A 22,241-nucleotide genomic window follows, 5' to 3' on the forward strand; every position below is an offset into this window, starting at 1 on the left:
AGAAGAAAAGACTGAATCACAAAAAGAAAAATGCTTGCCACTTTATTCCCTCTAGTGGACAAAAAAGGGTCCAGCGATTTAGGGAACAAACACTAAATAAAATACAAAACAGGTCCTGTATAAATGGAAAATATGAAAATACACTTGTCCTTGTGGCTATCAAAAACATTAAGTACCGGTATATACAGTGGAAATGATCCTAAACTACAGACAAGGAACTCCTTACACAAAGCTCATAACTCAGTCACACCTTAAAGCATTCAGTCACATGCACACAACAGCATTTCTTAGTAATCACACACAGACATTCGCCTCCTCATCCTGAACCCAATTCTCTTGGTTAGAGTTAAAGAGAAGATAAAAAAAAAAAAAACTTTTTACCTTTTTACCCTCAGTCTAACTTCAAACTGTAAAGACAATAACAAAGTTGTTAATCCACACTGATCAGGGATCAGCCTTGCATTTCTGTGCCTGATAAACACAGTTGTGTCAAAAAAGAAGAAAGTTGATTTCCAATCAGCGGTTGAGAGCAAACTTTGGCAGCTGGAGGGCGCTTTAATGCATCCTCCTTCAACTGTCTTTGTCTAGTGTGGTGGCCAGCGTCACTGTAGTGATGGGCTGACCGATGCCATGCATCTGCATGCGAGCCAGTTTCTTCTGTTCACACTCGGTCACCAGGTTGTTGAGCTCAGCAGCACTGTAGCCAATCAGAGTTCTCAGGTCGCACACAAACTTGTAGACAAAGCGCTTGCCCTGCACCTTGCTGATCATGTCCCCGTCGTAGTAATACCTAAACGAGAAAATGAAAGTCAAAATCTTGCTGCACAAAGCCCAAATAAAATCCTACAATTGAAGAGTATATTGTCTCGTGAAAAATCCTGTCATGTTTCCAATACTACCACCATAGTGCATTTTTTCAACAAGCCACCTTGACACCCACACCCAGATTTAAAGGTGCACTCAACAGATTTTACATATGAATTCACTTGTGTTAACAGTTGTATAATGCCTTCTGTGGCCTTGAAGGAGCTTTGCGTTCGTCATCATCTTTGTTTTTTTACAGCAAGCCTGTGTTTACCAAGCAGAGTGGTTGGAAGAAAATATGCTATTGAGTTGCATTGTGGGAAATGTAGGATCCAGTGTTTCTGGAGCTTGACCCTTCCAGGGACTAAAAGTCAGGATATGTCAACCTCTGCTGCACTGAGTTTGATCATTTTTCTCCCACTTTGTGGAAGTGCATTACTAAACTACTGGAGTTCCCTTTACAAAAAATAAACAAACCTGAGGGCTCTGCTGAGTTTCTCATAGTTCATCGTAGGCTTGTTCTTGCGCTGGCCCCATTTCTGCGCCACAAGCTCGGGCTGGTTGAGTTTGAACTCACCCTCCTCGCCCACCCAGCAGATGCAGTCTCTTGCATCCTTGTCTGTCAGCAGCTCCAGCAGGAACTGCCACAACTGGATCTGACCGTTGTTGCCTAGAACCAGAGAAACATGGTATTCAGTGTAAAATGTTATAGTCATAAAAGAATAGATGCATTTGCATTAAAGAACACTGCACCACAACATTTGTGGACTGTTTAATGTAGAGTAGGGCTGATACAAACATGATGAGTCAGTCTGTTATTATTTTCTCAATTAATCAATATTCTTGGTGTTTTTTTTAATTATTTATTTATTTTTTTAACTTTAATAAATGTCTGAAATAATATTCTAAAGCCCGAGGAAAAAATCTTCAAATATCTTATTTTGTCTGATTAACAGTCCAAAACACAAAGATTATTAGTTTATTATCACTTAAGGCAGAGAAAATCAGCAAAATATCACACTTGAGAGGCTTTTGGCACACAAAATGACTTAAATTAAATGACTGTCAAAAAAATGTGCCATTTAATTTTCTGTAGAATTCCTAATCGATTATTGGATTAAATGGACATCTTGGAGCTCCGTCTGTTTTCACATCTGTACATACCTGGCCAATCGCTGTGCAGTGCATCTGAAGAACCATGTAAGCTGCTTACAAACAAACTACATTCAGAGTCCTTATGTGTGGCGAGTAGTACCTGTGCGGTTGCCAGGTGAGCTGCGCTCCTCTCCCCCTGAAATTCGGGGAGTTCTGGGGCCACGGTTCTGCTTCAACACCTTTATGGCAGTGGGTGTGCTCACTTGAGTTGGGATTATGTGCACAGCTGGAGACACAGAAGGTAAAGTTAGCGATGATCAGAACGACTGTTTTTAGAGTGTTTAGAGTCCACTGTACTGTAAGTAGAGCTATTCCATCTGCAAGAAAAGGACACTTTCTCCCTTTAAAAGTAAATTTTTTTTCAAGATCACATCGCTGCCCTATGGGCAAGTAAAAGAGTTCACTGTGTCGTGTTTCATCAGATCAGGTAACTTTAGCAACTCATGACTAGCCAAATCTAGTCCATAATTGACAGTGTCTACAAAAGCATTTTTTTTATGGAGACCTTTAATTTCCTCTTTGGCAGATTTTTCAATAAAAAACTCTTACGCTGATCAATGGTGACAGTAGCATCCCCTCCAGACTGGTCCTGGCTTGCCAACACATCTGAAATACATACAAGGGATTAGGACAAATTCATCAGGTCATGATTACTGTCCCAGGTACAAACAAGATGCAACTTTGGCCTTTATTTTACCTCTGCTGACACACGATCAACAGGGCTCAAAATACTAGGGGTGGGAATCTCTTGGCACCTCACGATTCAATTTGATTCAGAGGCCAACGATTTGATTCTAAACCGATTATCGATGCAACAATTTTTTTATGTACATTTCCATGCGTGGTTTTTAAAAATATACATATAAATCTGAGTTTGCTACTCAGAGTTTGCTAATCACTTCCTAGACAAAGCTTAGATTTTGACATATTTGTCTCACAAGTTTTAATGAAATGTTTTGTCCACTGAGGTTTTTATTTTGTAGTCATTCCATGCTTAAACCTTAAACGTGCTTGTGAAAGTCACCTTCTCTCAGAGTAATCTTCCATGTCAGAGACTCAGTCATGTTTAAAGGTGGAGAATTGGCTTCTTAGAACATGAAACATGAGGTGGTCAGATGTAATGTGATAAAGTAGATGAACACCCTATATGTGTTTTGCCTAATTACTTTATGTATGTCTTATTAGATCATGTGTATATATACAAAAATTTGTTTTCCTTTTGGCCATTTTTGTGTGTTTTTTTCCTGCACTCTTGCCTAAACTCTAAGTTGTTGTCCATTATCCCATCCTCTTTCAGTCACTCTTTAATAACTTTTAAATAAAAATCAACACTTTATTTATTTTTTAATCTATTATTAACTTATCAGAATCAAGCATTGAATCGTTCTAGAGAGAATCGCGATTCATCTAAGAAACGATTATTTTTCCCGTTTTTCTTCATGTGCACTAATTCGAAAACAACTCAACTTTCAAACAACTCTATCTGACTTACATTTGCGTAGGAGTTCCAGGTGACTCCAGAGTATCTCTCCGTTAGGCACTTTCTGAAGGAACTCTTCCTGGCTGAATGAGCAGAGATCTCGACCTGGGATGTGAATGCTGCCTATTTCCATCTCATCAATGTTAAACTCCTTCATTACCCACACAGCCCAGTGGATCACCTGGTCAGCTGACCAGAGCACAGGATCTGAGGAGAGAGAGAGGGAGCGAAACATCATACACTAACAACCACATGTATTTGTCACCACATTAAGGATTGTTTTTTTTTCCCCAGAGTAATGTATTTTATTGAAAGGTTCCTCACCATATGGTATGCCCAGGCGAACCTGCTCTTTGCGGTAGCCTTCAAGTGCTGCGGCCCAGCGTGTAACCTGCTCCGACGTCTCATCAGACAGGCCAGATCGCTCCACAGCAATGAGTTGACCCTCCTCCACCAGACCTCCCTCCTCTCCTGCTGCATCTGGATCAATCACCACCTCTACCGTTTCTACAGGCTTCACAATTTCCAAAATGTTCAACTTCTCCTCACCTGGACAAGGGGAAGAACACAAAAGGTGTGAGGTTGATGTGTGAATGTGCAAATTTTAATTTGGACACAAACAGCAATATATAGCTGCCGTTTTTCTGATCTTATCAGTACCTGGTTTGGTTATTATCTGCAGGCTCAGCTGCACTGTGCCATCTGTCTTTACTCCCTGATCGAAGAGGCTGTGGTCAGGGTGAAGCTGAAAATAATAACACAGATAAGCTGAATCAGAGATGAAGAAAGACACATACTTTGCTGTTCAAAAGACGGCTATTGGACTGGGGTTTTTTTGGGTAACAATAACAGATCTTGATGTGCTCTATTTATGAACGTTGTTACCTGAATGTCCTGCAGGCAGATCTCATATGCATCCAGTGACATTTGGATACGGGGCTCCAAGAGCTTCTTCAAATTGCCAATGGGCTCATTGATGTCAATATCTTGTTGAATCAAATCTGATGCAGTGATGGTCTGCTCCTCAACCCTACATGTAAAAGAAGACAGGGAAAAATAACTGTAAATTTGCATTTGCAAGAGTATGCAATTCATATTACCATCAGCCTGCTTACCCTTCCTCCAGGCATGTCTGTTTCTCCCGTTCATCGATCTCGATCTCTATCATCTCTTCTTCACTTTTAGACATTCTGTTCTATGCAGAGAGCCAAACTGTAGGAAAGTAATGAAATAGGTGTTTAACTGTAATTCATACATATTACGACATATTAATGTAACACAATCCAATTGTACATTGAATATTTATTGGGTTTCAGACTGTTGGTAAGAAAAAAAACATTGAACTAATCATTATTTGAAGATGTTACATTGGGCTCTGGGAAATTGTGATGGCCAATTTGAACTATTCTCAGAATCAGAATCAGAATCAGAAAGGGCTTTATTGCCAAGTACGTTGCACATACGAGGAATTTGTCATGGTGTTGTTGGAGCATGTCACACATACAAATATAAGAAGGATAAAAAGATATAAACAATATAAGTATAAACATATACACACAGTACGTATTAATAACGATAAAATAAATTTAAATAAATAGTAAAATAAGTTAAACAGTAGTGAAAAGGGACGCTACAGCAGAGTAGGTACAGTGGCATGAGGAGCCAGAGGTGGGGTGTGGAGAGAGTCAGGATGGATTCCGGGCCTTGTTTAGAAGGTGGCGGAGGGAAAAAAACTGTTTATGTGGCGTGAGGTTTTGGTCCTAATGGACCTCATCCTCCTGCCAGAGGGGAGTGGCTCAAAGAGCTTGTGTCCAGGGTGGGAGGGGTCAGCCACAATCTTTCCAGCACGCTTCAGAGTCCTGGTGGCGTATAGGTCCTGGAGCGGTGGCAGATTGCAGCCAATCACCTTCTCAGCTGACCGAATGACACGCTGCAGCCTGCCCTTGTCCTTGGCAGTGGCAGCAGCGTACCAGATGGTGATGGAGGATGTGAGGATGGACTCAATGATGGCTGTGTAAAAGTGCACCATCATTGTCTTTGGCAGGTTGAATTTCTTCAGCTGCCGCAGGAAGTACATCCTCTGTTGTGCTTTCTTGACGAGGGAGCTGATGTTCAGCTCCCACTTGAGGTCCTGGGAGATGGTAGTTCCCAGGAAGCGGAAAGACTCCACAGTGTCAATTGTGGAGCCACAGAGGGTGATGGGGGCAGGTGAGGCTGGGTTCTTTCTGAAGTCCACAACCATCTCCACTGTCTTTAGAGCGTTGAGCTCTAGATTGTTTTGCTTGCACCAGGTCACCAGGTGGTCAGCCTCCCACCTGTAGGCGGACTCGTCTCCATCAGAGATGAGTCCGATGAGGGAGGTGTCGTCCGCAAACTTTAGAAGCTTGACGGACTGGTGACCGGAGGTGCAGCTGTTGGTGTACAGGGAGAAGAGCAGAGGAGAAAGAACGCAGCCCTGGGGGGATCCGGTGCTGATGGTCTGTGAGTCGGAGACGTGTTTCCCCAGCTTCACATGCTGCTTCCTGTCAGACAGGAAGTCAGTGAGCCACCTGCAGGTGGAGTCAGGCACACCAAGCTGGGAGAGTTTCTCCTGAAGCAGAGCCGGGATGATGGTGTTGAAGGCAGAGCTGAAGTCCACAAACAGGATCCTGGCGTAGGTTCCTGCGGAGCCCAGGTGCCGGAGGATGTAGTGGAGGGCCAGGTTGACTGCATCGTCTACAGACCTATTGGCTCTGTAGGCAAACTGCAGGGGGTCCAGGAGGGGGTCAGTGATGTCTTTGAGGTGTGAAAGCACAAGGCGCTCAAAGGACTTCATAACCACAGAGGTCAGGGCGATGGGTCTGAAGTCATTAAGTCCTGTGGTCCTTGGCTTCTTGGGGACAGGGATTATGGTTGAGGTCTTGACCAGACATTTCAGAGCCCAAGTGATTCATGAAAAATTATAAAATTAAAGAAAAGTTTGACTGATAATGATAAATCTAATATCAAATCTAATAAATCTTAGTTGATGCCCTAAATTGTAGATCTTTTGTCGTAGAGGTGCTCATGTCACTGTGTCCTGCAATATCTGTCAACTAGAGGTTAAGTTAAATCATTTTATTTTATATTTACATACACACACTTTTAAAGGCCTGATGTGACGTCATCAATCGCTGTTTCTTGTTTTATCTAACCAGCAATCCAAAACCTCAACATATTCAATACAATAATGCAAGACCAAGAAATGCAGAAAATTGTCACATTTGAAATTTTTTTTTTTCATAATGCCATTAACATTTAAAAATGTATATACATTAAAACTTTAATCCTAACACAATAATGTCACTAAATAGCAAATACACTCATGCTCACTGCAGGAAAAGAAATGCTAGTGATCTCTCATTTATTATTCTGTAATTGGAAGGTTTAGTAGCACAAACAACTAAAAGGCATCTACAAAGCTTAAATAGTTGATGTCTGAATAACAGAATATTCGGCTTCAGTGTGTAAATGTGTGGCAGTGGGATAAGGGTCCATGATATTTTTATATTTATATTTATATATATATATATATATATATATATATATATATATATATATATATATATATATAAACTGCAGTTCGGGGGGTTTCTACTATAAAGGCCTCTCAGCCTCGACTCCTCATTGGCCGTCTGAAACAGTTCAGTAACTGCTAACGTTAGCCAACTCGAGGGCGAGGCTTTGGCGTCTAGAGGCCAACTGCTAGGCCATTAGATACCAAAAATAGTGTCCAAACATAACTACACATCATAAACACATAAAAAGTAAGATTCATACGCTATGCTACACGTGTCAATACACTGAAGCTAGTAAACAGTGAACCAAGTTAGCTACTATTTTGCAAGCGAATGCGCAGCTGGGCGAGGCAGTCCATTACACAACCGTCGGTCCCCGCGTGCTAAACAACGGTTAAAATATGCTAGAAACGCACTGCAGTTGATAACTAAAACAAATCTTTGTTAAATCACACTTTAACTCTGCACGTAGAAAACTTTTAAAACGGAAATAGAATAAACGGAAACAAAACAGCATAGGGCAAATGGAAAGGAGCCGGAAATCCTGGCTAAGGTTTACAGCGTTACAAGACTTCCGAGAGCAGCCGCGATAAATGCGACACAAGCTGCAGAGGGAAACTAACAAACACCACCGAGCGACTGCGATGTCGACACTGAAACAACGTTCGGTTAAACACAAGCTGCAATTATACAGAGAAGTATCGACTAAAAGCAGTTTTTATCGTCTCTGGGTGTATACGCACTGTGTTTGAGGCTGGACGGTGGTCGGTAGCAGCAGGCAGCCACTCCACTGCTGTTAGCAACCCAGCTAACGCAGAATTGATATAACTGAGTTTGTCCTGGGAAAAAAACTAATGTTTCACTTTTCCAGATAACGAGAAAGCATCCGGAGGAGAGTTAGCTTTAGTGGAAGTTGGATAATGCTCTGCGAGCTTGAAGGTAGGCGGCCTACTGCCACTAAGCTCAGAAATCAACAGCAGCTAACATTAGTGAGCCACAAAATAGCGGGAAGTGTAAGCACGACAAACTGACCCCTTAAATGACTACGATTTAGTACAATTTCTTTATAACAAGCACGCGTATCTCCGAAATATCCATACCTCTTAAACGTCTGGCCTCGAAAGATGTTGGATTATGTTCAACTGTGGTAGATTAGCTGCTAAAATTCACACAGTCGGGTCGTATCATGCAAGTTTTTGGTCAACACAACTACACACCACACACTCAGGAGGGGCGGAGACTAACTGGCAAGACGGTTACCCTAAAACTTGTATGGAAAATACAAAAGATTACTGTATTTACGTCTGTACTTTAACGTGGACTTTATTGGCGTTGTCATAATTTTGGATGGTGTTCTCGGTACAAAATTGTGCCCAGCAGAAGGCCTACATGTTTCCCATAAGCTTTACATGTCATGGTAGTCGTTTTAAATTGATGACACTCTTAAATTCTAAAACAAAAATATCCCCATCAGTTCCAACAATTAACATTATGTTTATTCTCTGTCGACTTCAGTCATTTTATTTTTAAGTTCCTTTCCTGCAAGTTGTTTAGGCTAAGTGAAAAGTCGAGTCAAATATGAGGAGGATCTGTAAAACTGATAGATTTGAAATCAGCCATTTGTAATACTTGCAGCCGCTAGGGGGCAAAGATGAGCTGTGTGTGCCTCTATTCAGCCTCCTCTCCCCACACACACACACACACACACACACACACACATTATCCCAACACGTTTTGCCCAGTCACAGAAAACCTGTTTTAAGGAATTTGCACAATGTAAGCATAACATATTAAAGGTATTAAAACGACATTTTGACACAGGGACCCCTCTACAAAATCTCAATACTAGATAAAATGTAGGGGCCACCTTAGGGCCCCTACCAATTCAGTATGTGGTCCCTTCCAGCCTTGGTTTGCAATAGTAAGGTTTTTGTGTCTACGTGTAAAAGCTATGTGATGGTTATATTGATGCACATTACTGTGGTTGGCCTTTTTGTTCTTGCAGACTAAAAGATTAAGCTAGGCAAACTGATATTAAGTGGTACTTGTTCTTTGCAATGACAAGATATGCATTGCCTATCCACCACCAAGCTCTTCATTTTCCTTAATGTACAGTGTCCTGACTCCGGAATTTATTCAATCATAGGTTTGTACTGTTGCATTTCTGTTAATCTGCTATTATATTTGAAGGACAACCCAATGTCTGTATATACTGTATGTTGATTTTGTTGTACAGTCATGTTTATAACTCTTGATTGAATTTTGTACAAAAGTGTCAAATTTAAGAATAAATGTATCGATAAAACCAAATTGTTTTTGTTTGTGGCTTAAATAATTTGACAAAAGGCATGATTTTGTTTATATCTCTTTATGTCTGTCATAATGTTGCTCCCTGGGGATCACTAGGATTTGCCAAAATAAATTTATTTAAAATGGTATGTAAAAATCCAGAACATCATAAGTAGTTATAGAAAGACCATTTGGATCCAATGGCACCATGTGTATAATTCATGCTTTAATAAGAAAGTGCTAATGTACACTCACATATACATTCACACTTAGCGATCCTCTCAATATAACATCCTTGTTTGGTGCCACTCGTTTGAAACGAGTTATGATATTAGAACCCTAGTTCTACAAGCACAGGTAGAGCCCTCCACTGGACTCTGGGTAATACTCCTCATTGGAAAGATGCAGTAGATAGTCTCTTGTGTTTGCAGCTCCCAAAGATATTTCACTAACATTTTATCAGAGCACATCACAGCAAAAACAGTTAAAAGTAGGTCTACTACTCTACTACTGGGTTTACTGCTTCTCAATAGGACTTGAACACTGCCCTCCTCTGGTGGACGACATAAAGATATATAAAAATGTTCCTGAAGGATACAAAAGGACTTAAACACGTGCACCTTACCCATAGAGTCCAATATAAAGGACAGAGCCTGTGTGGGATCGAGCTATTTATATAATCTACACAAACTGGTCCTTTGGCCTTCCCATCCTCTATTCTTCATTCTCTATGGCTTCACTCTCTTATTTTACTGACACCTGAATTTATTCGTAATAGAAATTTCAGTACACTCTTAAAGCTGACAGGAATTAAACGAGAAAATGTTAACTAAAAATTGCATTATACAGTAATTTAAGATATTCACTTTAAGGCACATCTCATTATTCCACTTTTCGAATAAAATTCAAACGGTCCGCATTGACTGTGTGAGTCTAACTAAACCTCTAATATAACTTACAAACAAATGTAACATTTTAATAGAAAAACCTGCACATTTCTGTCACTATTCTGTCATAATCAAAACAATTGGAGACTGCATACAAGCTGATATATGGGTCTGATAACATTTTAATAAATCGGAATCTGACCTAACAGGTTGTGAGTGTTTCTGTGACTTCCTGTACAGAATGAAGGCTGAAACGGCTGGGAACTCTCCGACTTGACCGTGGCTTTTTTTCACTGCCCACTCCTGTTCACTTTATAGGCAAATGTAACATTTTAATAGAACAGCCTGCACGTCACATTTCATCCATGCATATGATGCACTGAAACACTTGAAACATCTAGATGACCATTAAAAAATAATAGGTTCGCAAATTAAATAAACATGTTTCAGTTGATGATGAAAGCGTAAGCTCAAAGGGGGCCGTGCCTTTGCTGTGTCAGCTCCTAAACTGTGGGATGATCTGCCTCTGCTCATTAGACAGGCCTCCTCACCGTCTGTTTTTAAATCTCTTCTTAAAACCCACCCCTTCTCCTTGGCCTTTGACACCAGGCATTGACCTTTTGATTTCATTGTTTTATTGTATGGCTGTCTTCTCATGTTTTATGTCTCTTGATTTGTTTTATGTGTATTTAATTTTTATTTTATGCCTGTGTGAGTTATGTACTTTATGTCTTTTATTTATTATTCTGTACGGCACTCTGGTCAACTTTAGTTGTTTTAAAGTGCTCTATAAAAAAAAGTTTGATTGATTGATGGATAGAACATTGTGCAACTCAACATTGTGAATAAACAACAAATAGGGACATTAAGATGGAACACCTTTTGCACTGACTTAAAACTAAGCACATAGTGTCCTCACTGTTGTCTATTGACCTCTTTTATGTCCCTTAGCTGAAGTAAAACTTAGACTGATATTAACATAACCAACAGATGGCATTATTGGGGTGGAAGTCGCCTGTCTCTAGATCTATCTCTGCTCCAGAATTCAGCATCTGCCTCAGGACTGCCTGTCTTTGGCTGTAGAATGGCACACGGACCAACCCCTCCACATGAAGGTTTTTACTCAGGTATTCAATGAGCTGATAGAGCTGTGCTATTCCTTCTTCAATTAACGGTGCACCAAAAAACACTCTTTGTCTTCCCGTTTCAGGAAGTTGAAGGAGCTTAGAAAGCATGTGGCGAAGGGCAGCTTAGCCTCACTCTCCGGTGAGCTGCATGGGCAAATTTTCCCTGGAAGGTCTATGAGTCGAGTGATATTGCTTAGTACCCAATCTGCAAAGGCCTGTTGGTGCTCATGTCTTAGCCTCTCCACAAAGAAGTCTACAGGTTTGCTTGTGTTTGGCCTTTCCTGGCTGATAAACACACTGCATTTTGTCCCACTTCTGCTCAGTTTGTGTTCGTTGTTCAGAACATCAGCAACAGATCGCAAGTAGAGCATTTAAACAGGCTGCTCTGTCATAATCAAAACAATTGGAGACTGCGTACAAGCTGATATATAAGCTACGGAGCCCTTCTGGTGACATCGGTGGAAGAAATATTATTGCGTGGACCCATGTTATTAATGCGTGGCCTCGGCCACAAGATAAGGCTGGACTGTGTGCACTGTACGCCGTCCCTGTACCCATGCTTTAATAACACGTGCCCTTGCAATCGGAATCAGACCTAACAGGATGTGAGTGTTTCTGTGACTTCCTGTACAGACTAAAGGCTGAAACTGCTGGAAACTGTGAAGAAAAAGAAAAAATAAAGAGCCCTATCCCTGAACCCTGAAAAAAAGCCTGGAGGAAGCCCGGGGCCCCATCTAGAACCATGCCCAAATGAAGGGCTCGTCAGCGAGCGCCTGGTGGCCGGGTTCTGAAAAAGCTATGTGGCACCCCCCACTATATCCCATGGGCCCACCACCTGTGGGAGGAACTGCTGGGGTCAGGTAGCTGCCCCACACGAGATGGATGGATGGATGCACCCCACTGTGTCAGATAACTGAAATTAAACTGTATTTCCCCTCGTATGTTACATTATTTATTTTAATTTATTGTTCTCCTTTCTATTAATATTATAATTATGTTCAGAATGTATTTCTAAAAGCACTTCCTTTGTAATCCATTCTTAATCCTGTTTTATAAAATGTCTATCTTTGATTACAATGCTGTTGTGCCATTTGGCAAGTTGCTTTACTGCTTTGTACCTTTAATGTAATGTATGAATGTAAATGTTGCCATATCTGTTTTGTACATTTTCAATAATAAAAAAATAATTAAATAATTTTTAAAAGAAAGTTCCGAAAGTCACGGTCGAGACGGAAATGACCAATATTGACAATTATCCGGTTTGGGTGTCTTGCCTTCAAAATAAAAGGGGGTAATTTTTAAGTATTGTTTGAAAGTATTGTAAAAACACAGATGGATATTAGGCATGTGAATTATTAGTATCTCTGAAGGTAAATTATTACACTTTACCTTCAGAGTCTGCGCATTAAAGTTTTTTCTTAAACCGCCATAATTTCAACGATAGCTTGAGGATAATAGATACAGGACTAGTTTCCATAGACAGTGTCAACAAAAACTACAAATTGTATATAATGTTTTAGTACTGTACAGTCTGTATGCTATGTATGAGTTTACAAAGCAGGGATATATAATTCGATTACATTAGAATGACCAGGTGTACCTTATTATGTGTTTAATATAATTTGTGCAGGTTTTGTGCAAAAATTAAATTTTGTCAGTAACGTTAGCTACATATTTGTGGAGATTACACATTTATTCTGAAAGAGGTGAGACGGAAGTCTTTTCGTTGTTGCTGCTGGTTGAGCACACAGGCGGGCCAAGATGGCGGAGTACCTGGCGTCCATTTTTGGGACAGAGAAAGATAAGTAAGTATATAACGTTGATTTAATGTAATGATAAGCCATTTTTGTGAGCTATTTCCGCTAAAGTCCGCTTTGACCAGTAACACTATATCCAGCGGTGTTTGCAGTCTATAGCTGGCAACGTTACACTGGCTTTAGCAACTAAGAGCTAAGCTAGTGCTAGCAAGCTAGCTAACGTTTGTAAAATACCGCGCCGCGACTGCTAGCTAGCTCCTGCAACATCTGGATGCTGAGCAGTGCTGGGATGTTCAGAAAAATAATCATAACGAGTTACTGTTTTCTGAATTAAATATAAGCACTTTACTAATTGAATACTAGTAAAAGTGTTACATTAACTACCACCTACCCTTGAGTTAGCTGACGATAGTTAGCTAACGTTACTTTATGAAACCCATAGAAGCCTTTGTTACAGTGGGAAATTCACGGATAGTCACTAACTAAGCATGCTTCTCACTCTGTATTTAAGCAAGTTAATTGTAAAGTTACCCCAACCCTAAGCATTTAATCTCATAGTGTCCCTTAGCGTTTTAGGAAGTAAATTCAAAGTAACATGAATGAATGGGAGCAGGCGTGTCTTACCGTCTCATTGCATCCCGTAACATCTTTATTCTCTTACTACTTTTATACCTTACATTCCAACTTCTTTTTATCCCATCACGCGTCTTTATTCTTTTGCTAACCGCAGATGTTGCTAGAACAGCTCATGCCATGCCCCTTTTTTAAAATCTAAACTTGATAAACTAAAGACCCAGTCACTAACTTTAACAACTAATTGAAAATATCTTTACTTAAGCTGTCTTTGCCATATTATAGTCGTTTTGTTGGTATTGTTCAACCCCATATATAAATGATGATAGTTAAGCATATTTTAAAAACACACTTTTGTTTGGTTTTCTGTTTCTCCTTATTTCTGTGACACAGAAAATACATTTTGCTCTATTTCAACCCAGCTCAAATGTGATAGACATTGAACGACCTGAAACAATTAGTTGATTAGTTGAATAGTCTGTTGACAGAAAATTAATTGGCATCTATTTTTATAATTGCTTTATGTTTTAGTATTTTTTCAAGCAAAACAATAGACCACCTCTGCAAGCCAGATTGCACTTTTTAAACATAGTGACAAAGTCTGTGTTTTTGCGTTTACCTTATCTCATCTTAATCATTGTTTCTTTTTCCTTAGGGTCAACTGCTCTTTTTATTTTAAAATTGGTGCCTGCCGACATGGCGACCGCTGCTCCAGATTACACAACAAGCCGACATTCAGCCAGGTAACATCTTACTTTTTTTGTTTCAAAATGTCCTAATATAGCCTAGATAAAGTGAAAAGGGAAAACAATATTTTTTCCTATGTCAAATAGCAATTATGGAACTTAGGTCTGAAATGGCAGGACATATGTTTAGTGTTAGGGCTTTACAAATAAACTTTACTAGTTTTAAGTTTTATCTGTGGTCCACACATCCTAGTCACATGTCATACCCAGCTTTGTATCCTAATAATACCAGACAGACAACAGGACATGGATTAAACCCTGCATCCCAGTATTAGTTATACAAATTAAGCACTGAAAACTTAGAGCACTTTCTGTTTATTTATATGTATTCAGTCAGCATAGGATAGCAAAGTAGATTTCCAGTATTTACTTGCTAAAGTTTTGTTATATTTTTAATCTGACTTTTTTACTTTAACCTGAGATATTTTCTTTTAATTATTGCTATTTGAGTGTTCTCCCTGCTATTGACACATTTTGTGGTCGGTACCGAAAAAAGCATGAATGTTTAATACCCAGTCCTAATCAAAACAAATCATCCAGATAATTAACATTTTTGTGTTTCAGACAATTGCCCTCCTGAACATTTACCGGAACCCTCAGAATAGTGCCCAGTCTGCTGATGGTCTAACCTGTAAGTGTTTCTATACAAGATATATCTATATATAGAAATGTGCAGAGTATTCTTTAGGTGGAATGGGGAGAGCAAAATGATTAATGAATTCCTCATATGTTAGTAAAAGCACTCACTGTTAAAAGGTTGATGTGCTATAGGAATTTGTTTTCAAACCAATTCTGGAAAAGCAAGGACTTGATTTTATAAAGTATATAATGATTGTTCCCAAATAAATATTTGTGGGGGAAAAGTTGTTTATAAATCAGTGCACAATAGAAACTATTACTGGAATCTTATCAATATTGTAATGATAGGGTAAAATGAATTCTAGGCCACCAATCTTTCACAGTTGATCAGGTAGTACCAGTCCTATGATGTTACGTCAGCTTTTTGAGTAGCTGCAAGAAATGGAGTTCAGTTAGCTTAAAGCAGTGGTTCCCAAACTGGGGGGCACACTGGGGAGCTCAGAGTTAAACTAAATACTAAATATATTTGCTAACAAAGCATGGACAAGTTTGTGAAAGGAGTGCCAGATAAACGTAAGGGTTCCTGCACACTGCCTGCGTGGCCTGAGCGTGTCAGCTGCGTGGCGTGTCCATTCTTATTTCGGCTCCCATGTTAACAGGTTAGAGCTTGCAAACTGCCTGTGTGACACGCACGGCTCAGGCATGGCTCAGGCATGGCTCGAGCCGCGCCGAAAACGTGTGCATGCTAGAAATAGGACTGACGCCTATTTTTCACACGAAACGCAAGTGTGTTGAAAGCGTTTCCAGGCAAAATAGAATATGAAAAGATGTTTATATGTCATTTTGACACAAATACATTTAATAAATGACATTTTGATGTTTGAAAGTCTAGGTTTTGACATAAATGTAATTTAAATAAAAATAAATATTTATTGATTTTCAAATATTGCACCTGTCAATACAGAACGAAATATTTTGTAGCCTATTTTACCGTCAATACTGCCGACGTTGTCTTTGCTGTAATCAAATCAGTATATATGTGTTTAACATGAAGTATACTACTGCTTGAGTGCAGTAAATTTCCACAACTCTCTCCCCGTATTGACAAAATAAAGTTGAAGAACACGCCATTTCATTTTATCAATGGGAAACATACAATACAATACATACAATGTGTACAGACAAGACTAGCAGCAGCGCCGCGTCAGACATGTTTCTGGTGTGCAAAGACATAGAAAACGCCACGCAGCTGACACGCAGGCAGTGTGCAGGAGCCCTAAAGCAGACAATGAAGCTACAATAAACACCACAACTATTAAAAAAAAAAAGGCAAAAAAACACGTAGTGGAGACCACAATACGATCTAAGGAACTGACTCAGTTGAATCGCATTGTGTCTCGTTCCCTACAACTATCCCTTTGCGGAAAACAACTGATCAACAAACTGATCTCAATTCAAAGGGGCTTTATTGGCATGGGAAACAGACGTTTACATTGCCAAAGCAATCGTGACGTAAAAAACTAAATAATATATTTGTATCTATAAAAGGGGGGGCTGCAGAAAAAGTTTGGGAGCCACTGGCTTAAAGCAACAATTTAATGTGAGCCAGGCATACAACAAGTTGCATGAAAAAGTTCTACGTATAACACTAGCATTGAGGTACCGCCAGACTGAACTTGGTGAGATAGACAGAGCTGCTACCTCCTGTTCATTTTCTATAAGAGGAATCAAATACTTTGCATGATGGAATTACAGGTAGTAAAGAGTAGGTGGGCTCTATAAAGGGCAACATGAAATAAGTGACAACTGAGGGCCCTGTTTACCACAGAATTTATTGCAGAAATGATAAATTATGTCCATGTTTTCCTGTTATCATTCTCTCTTATAACCACTAGGTGCCATCAGTGACATGGAGATGCAGGAGCACTATGATGAGTTTTTTGAGGTAAGTTCTGAAAGTTTGATGTAGTGCAGGTCTGACCACACCACTTTGCAGCTGGTACATTTTCTTTTACTTCTTTTAAGGAAATAATAAAAGTATCCTTTCTCATAATAATCTAAAACTATATAAAGTATGTAGCTGTTGATGGCATAATGATAATTGGGCCACTTTTATAAATACTGTTTTTTTAAAACGTCAGGAATCACAGGGCGGCAGTGCTATTCAGTGTGAATGAACGCACCAAATTTCTCAATCTCTTCATATTTACCCTACAGACATGGGAATGGTATCAGTCTTACAAGTGTGAACGCACATCCAAACCAAAGAGGGCGGGACTGTAACCCAACATCGCAACAAACACTCAAATACATAACGTTAACACTTAATGTTTCTCTCTCATCCTCACAGGAGGTCTTCACAGAGATGGAAGAAAAGTACGGAGAGGTGGAGGAGATGAACGTATGTGACAACCTCGGGGACCACTTAGTAGGAAATGTGTACGTGAAGGTAGGTGTCCGGTCTGAAAGCCACATAAGCTACCACCACTGTAATGCCATGTTTTTTTTTTTTCATAGCATGGATCTAGAGCCTGTGATTTTTTTGTCTTCAACTAAACTTTATCTGTCTCTTGGTGGTCCTTTTCTAGTTCCGTTATGAAGAGGACGCGGAGAAGGCTGTGATAGACCTGAATAATCGGTGGTTTAATGGACAGCCCATCCATGCTGAGCTCTCTCCCGTCACAGACTTCAGAGAAGCCTGCTGTCGCCAATATGAAATGGGGTGAGTGCTACGTGATAGGACAGAGCTTATTTAATAATTAACCAAAAACTGATTGTGAGAGGGCAGGGTTAAGAGACGCAAGTAAAGAACCAGAAGAAACAATTTGCTCATTGAAACACTCAAGCATTCATTCTTTAAGATTAATGTTGGACTCTTTGATAATACAAGGAGCAAGTTCTCGGCTGTTTTTACTTAGAGCTGCAGGACGTCTCTATTATGGGTTTGAGCAAGAGTGCACTTTTGCAATAAAGAAGCCTTTAAAACTTAAAATGTCCTACAGCCTATTTTCCGTTATAAAATAAAGGACAGGATCAATGTTAGCAGGCTTCTCATTTTTAGATTTTATCAACTGCATCAACATTTCTTTTGTGTTAGCCAAACTTCAAAATTAAACTGTAAAATGCTCTAAATTGGTCTGGTTTTCTATGTACAGATGAACTTGTATGTTGACTTCAAGTAAAATACTGATAAAATATTTATCTGTGGCACATATAAGGCCTAATATGTTAATAGGGGAGTACTTTCTCATCCTAATTTTCATTTATATGATTTCAGTTTCTTAAAAATTCAATTTTTTTGTTTAATCGAAAGTTAAATAAATGTCTAAATGATTTGTATTGTTTAAATATAATTTTGTAGCTCTCACCGGGTGGACAGTTGATACAGTATTGTTTATTGTCCTCCTTGGATGGAACAGTGACCCCGATCCTGCCTCAAACACTGCCTGTTATTAGGGCTGGGCGATATGGAGAAAATCAAATATCACAATATTTTTGACCAAATACCTTTATTGATACCGCATCGATATTGTAGTGTTGACTATTGGTGCTTTCACAAAATATTTACACAATGAGATTTTTGATAAATAATCATCAGTTATGTGGATATAATGACTAAGTGGGTAAAGGCAAATAATAGAACAGTTACAACAGTCTGGTAAGTTCAGAAAATGACATCACTTTACTGTAATGCAGCCTTTAAAACCAGGAAAAGACAACACTTATGCCATATTACGATATCCAAAATCTAAGATATCTAGTCTCATATCACGATATCGATATATTGCCCAGCTCTACCTGTTACCATATCTTCAGAGATTTATAGCGTCCAACCTAAAGCTTTTGTTTAAAGTCTACAGTATGTAGCACGCCTTTTGTTTTTAGGTCGTTATCTCTCTAGATCATCATACCTAAGCTTGTTGCTGCCGCTGTGTGAAACTTCGCCATTGACAGTCTTACACCTCATATGTGATTTGCTTATTCCTTTCGGCTCAAAACTGCTCCACGTTGCCCTCTCTCCACAGGGAATGCACTCGTGGTGGTTTCTGCAACTTCATGCATCTGAAGCCCATCTCGCGTGAACTGAGGAGAGAGCTCTATGGGCGTCGGAGGAAGGGGTACAAACATATCATTACCTTTTACATTCAGTCACTTAGGTGAACCTGCATGCATAGTTTTTATATTTATAGCTATTCATAATTGCTCCTCCTTTACTTGCACAGCCGCCATAGGTCCCGGTCTCGCTCGAGAGAGAGGCGATCTCGCTCGAGGGACAGAGGTCGAGGAGGTGGAGGGGGAGGAGGTGGAGGAGGAGGTGGCCGTGACCACGAGAGACGTCGCTCCAGAGACAGAGAGCGTTCGGGACGATTCTGAACCACAAGCCATTACTACTTGTCCTTCCCTCCCTGTATCCATCCCCAGTCTTCTTTTTTTTAAGGTTGTACCCTTTCAGATCTATTCTAGGACTAATTGAAAGGTACCTGATTTTTGAAGCTGTGACAGCATTGATGAACCTGTTTTTTTCTTGATTTCTGAAAATGACTTTCACCTCATTAAATTACCATTTTTACTTAACTTGACTGATTCATGAATCGTACTTATTACCTAGCATAAATAATGTTATTGTACACTCCTACTTCTGATGCAATACAATAAGAACTAAAGCTACACACTGCAGATTATTAAACCTAACGTAGTTTATAATTCAACTCATTGCATTGCTCAGAGGTCACAGTTTCAAATTAACACGCTGTTAACATGAAAACTTGTTGGCATTCCTAGACTTCAACATCACAGTCACTTCAAACAGAAGGCGTCAAAAAGAGAAATATCTATTGGTCTTGGCACTTTTGAAAAGCACCAGATATTTGTTGTGAACACATGGCACCAGCCAGAGTAGGTTCAAACATAAAAACCTTAAATCAGAACAAACCCAAAACTGCTGAAGTTTGTTTGCTTAAAGGAACACACTGAGCTTATTCACCGTATCCCCCAGAGTTAGATAAGTCCATACATATCCTTCTCATCTCTGTGCTTGTCGTAACTCTGTCTAACGCACCCGCTGCTAGCCTGGTTAGCACAAATCCTGGAAGTAATCGGTTCCTCTGTGAATAAGACAAAATAACGCCAACATGTTCCTGTTTACATGTTCTAAATTGTATAGTCACAGCATATACAAATAACAAGGTCACATGAGACACAGCTATCTTCTAACCGTATATAAACTGGGAACTATATTCTCAGAAGGCGAAGCAGTGCTACTTCTGCTACTTGGGCTGAGTGATAAGCGCAACACCTGAAAGGCACCGTTGTTACTCTCTGCTCCTCACCACAGGGCTTCTCAGGTGCTGCGAGCAAATCACTCCGCCCAAGTAGCAGAAGTTGCAGCACTTAGCCTTTTGAGTTATTTGTACACGCTGTGACTATACAAATCACAACATGTAAATAGGAAAATTTTGGCGTTATTTTGTCTCTTATTGGGAGCAGTAGGCTAGATGGAGCCGGTTACCTCCAGCATCTGTGCTAAGCGAGGCTAGCGGTGGGGGTGTCAGACAGAGTTGCAACACGCACGGAGATGAGAAGGGTATGTATGGACTTATCTAACTCTGGGGGTTACTGTGAATAAGCTAAAGTCCCAATAAGTCGGCATGTTCCTTTTAACTGAACAAGCATGGGTGGTCTCTGCAGCTACAGTTTTTACTTTACATATTTCCTGAAGTGACTGTTTGTTTGTTTTACTTTTACATTTGGGTTTCATACTGTCTCATTAAGATGTACGACAGGAGATAATTTTACCCTGGCTAAGGTGATTAATACAGAATAATATACACTCTGATAAACCTAAACCATATAACTTCATTAAAGTGAAACAACAGTGCTAAAGCTCAATCTAGGTTAGGTCAACCTAACCGCATGTGGACAGGTAATAAGTGAAGTGATAATGAAGCCAGATACCATAATCATAATAAAAAAAAAAATCTATTATATAGTTACTGTTCTTAAAGTTTAAATTTTCACAACGTTAATAAACATTACTTTTTAATGCAGGGTGTTCTGCAAGTGTTTTTCAGTATCATACACTTCTGGTTTACTAGTTGCTATAACTACCAGTCTTGTGGTTATGCCTAAACTACTGTGGCTGCTGTGCACATACTGTAACAAAGACTTCATGACACACGGTAATTCCATGACAAACTGCAGGATAACTTACCCCCTAATGTTTATGGAGGAAAGATGTGAATGAAAGCCACTTCCTGAGGTGCCTTTACTGCTGCCCAATTCTTGCAAAATAAAACAAAGTACTATGGAAAATACTATCTTAAAGAAAATCAGAATACCTAAAATAAATCAAATACAAAAATAGATAGCTCTCACCCAACCCAGCACTTAAAGTAGTAAAAATAGCTCAATCTTTACCAGCTATATTAAAAAGCTGCTTACATGTAAATACATCAATAATAATCCAGTTAATATAGCCCTCTGAAAGGATCCCTTCTGCATTATGAGTACTTTTAGTTTTGATACTTTAAGTGTATTTTGCTATAAGTAAAATTATGAATGCAGGTTTTGTATTTTTGCATTGTATAATTGCTACTCTTAGTTACTGCAATGATTGGTGTTTTATCTCTGCTGAGGACACACTGCAGACTGGACCAAAGGTTTTAGTTTGAGGTAAGGTTGAGGTGGGTGGGGGGAAGAAAGAAGGTTCATGTAATCAGATTTAAACTTGAGATGTGGGTTGGTCCAGTCTGTCTGCTGGTGGAATCCAGGCTCGATCACTATTGTATTCAGCTGCTGGTGTCTCGTCTGACGGACAGGTGAGTGCGCTGCTCTTTAACCCATTTGTGCACGCAACAGAAATTTAGAATTGCCTTGCTGAAGATTCATTTTATTTATTTTTAATCCCTCAAACCCATTTTTTGTTATAATAGTAGATTTAGTCTTTGGGCACATGGGACTACTGTTTCTTTTATATATTTCATTTTATTTTAGGAAAAAACATGGGCACATGGGCTCACTGTTTTTATTTTTATTTTTTATATTTCATTATATTTTAAGAAAAAACAGTAGTCTCATGTCCCCAAATATAGTATGAAAAACTGAAGAGAACTGAAGAGCTTCTTGAAACTAGTCTTTGTGGAAAATAAGGCAGTCCTCCATCTTTAGAAAAAAAGTAAAATGCCTTTATTACATCTGTCATAGATTATTCTAAATGTGCCAGATATAAAAAAGGCATTTCAATTTTTTTCTAAAGACAAGTGCCTTGGATTTTTTCTTGATGCTCACTAAATATAGTATGAAAAGAAA

The 22,241-nt window shown here is 39.4% G+C and overlaps 2 protein-coding genes across 4 annotated transcripts; one reads left to right on the forward strand and one right to left on the reverse strand.

Annotated features, from left to right (window-relative positions):
• Window positions 1-23: 23 nt before the first annotated feature.
• gabpa (GA binding protein transcription factor subunit alpha) lies at window positions 24-8,610 on the reverse strand. 3 transcript variants are annotated; one of them, XM_031295054.2, is made up of 12 exons: window positions 8,076-8,609; window positions 7,719-7,814; window positions 7,161-7,162; window positions 4,555-4,651; window positions 4,325-4,469; window positions 4,100-4,184; window positions 3,764-3,988; window positions 3,452-3,646; window positions 2,509-2,565; window positions 2,060-2,185; window positions 1,282-1,474; window positions 24-790 (listed from the first exon to the last, which is right to left on the reverse strand). In XM_031295054.2, exons 4-12 carry the CDS (start codon window positions 4,626-4,628, stop codon window positions 571-573), a joined length of 1,320 nt encoding a protein of 439 aa, XP_031150914.1. In that variant the 5' UTR covers window positions 4,629-4,651; window positions 7,161-7,162; window positions 7,719-7,814; window positions 8,076-8,609; the 3' UTR covers window positions 24-570. The 3 variants fall into 3 exon arrangements, with proteins under 3 accessions (XP_031150914.1, XP_035859943.1, XP_031150907.1); XM_036004050.1 differs by lacking the exon at window positions 7,161-7,162 and having other exon boundaries at window positions 8,076-8,610; XM_031295047.2 differs by lacking the exons at window positions 7,161-7,162; window positions 7,719-7,814.
• A 4,359-nt stretch (window positions 8,611-12,969) lies between these two features.
• u2af1 (U2 small nuclear RNA auxiliary factor 1) lies at window positions 12,970-19,508 on the forward strand. Its single transcript, XM_031295071.2, has 8 exons — window positions 12,970-13,083; window positions 14,264-14,351; window positions 14,919-14,985; window positions 16,829-16,878; window positions 17,284-17,382; window positions 17,522-17,655; window positions 18,959-19,051; window positions 19,157-19,508. Exons 1-8 carry the CDS (start codon window positions 13,040-13,042, stop codon window positions 19,305-19,307), a joined length of 726 nt encoding a protein of 241 aa, XP_031150931.1. The 5' UTR covers window positions 12,970-13,039; the 3' UTR covers window positions 19,308-19,508.
• Window positions 19,509-22,241: the final 2,733 nt, after the last annotated feature.

The sequence above is a fragment of the Sander lucioperca genome, chromosome 8 (assembly GCF_008315115.2).
Source record: "Sander lucioperca isolate FBNREF2018 chromosome 8, SLUC_FBN_1.2, whole genome shotgun sequence".
NCBI lineage: Eukaryota > Metazoa > Chordata > Actinopteri > Perciformes > Percidae > Sander > Sander lucioperca.

Bases quoted from the DNA above. Each gene is read 5' to 3' on its own strand.
- gabpa (XM_036004050.1), bottom strand. From the start codon at position 4,628: ATGTCTAAAAGTGAAGAAGAGATGATAGAGATCGAGATCGATGAACGG. The intron at 3,989-4,099 runs GTACTGATAAGA...CCCCTTGTCCAG, and splicing joins GCAGATAATAACCAAACCAG to GTGAGGAGAAGTTGAACATT. The intron at 2,186-2,508 runs GTAAGAGTTTTT...CTGTGTCTCCAG, and splicing joins TACTGTCACCATTGATCAGC to CTGTGCACATAATCCCAACT.
- u2af1 (XM_031295071.2), top strand. From the start codon at position 13,040: ATGGCGGAGTACCTGGCGTCCATTTTTGGGACAGAGAAAGATAA. The intron at 13,084-14,263 runs GTAAGTATATAA...CTTTTTCCTTAG, and splicing joins TTTGGGACAGAGAAAGATAA to GGTCAACTGCTCTTTTTATT. The intron at 17,656-18,958 runs GTGAGTGCTACG...CTCTCTCCACAG, and splicing joins TGTCGCCAATATGAAATGGG to GGAATGCACTCGTGGTGGTT.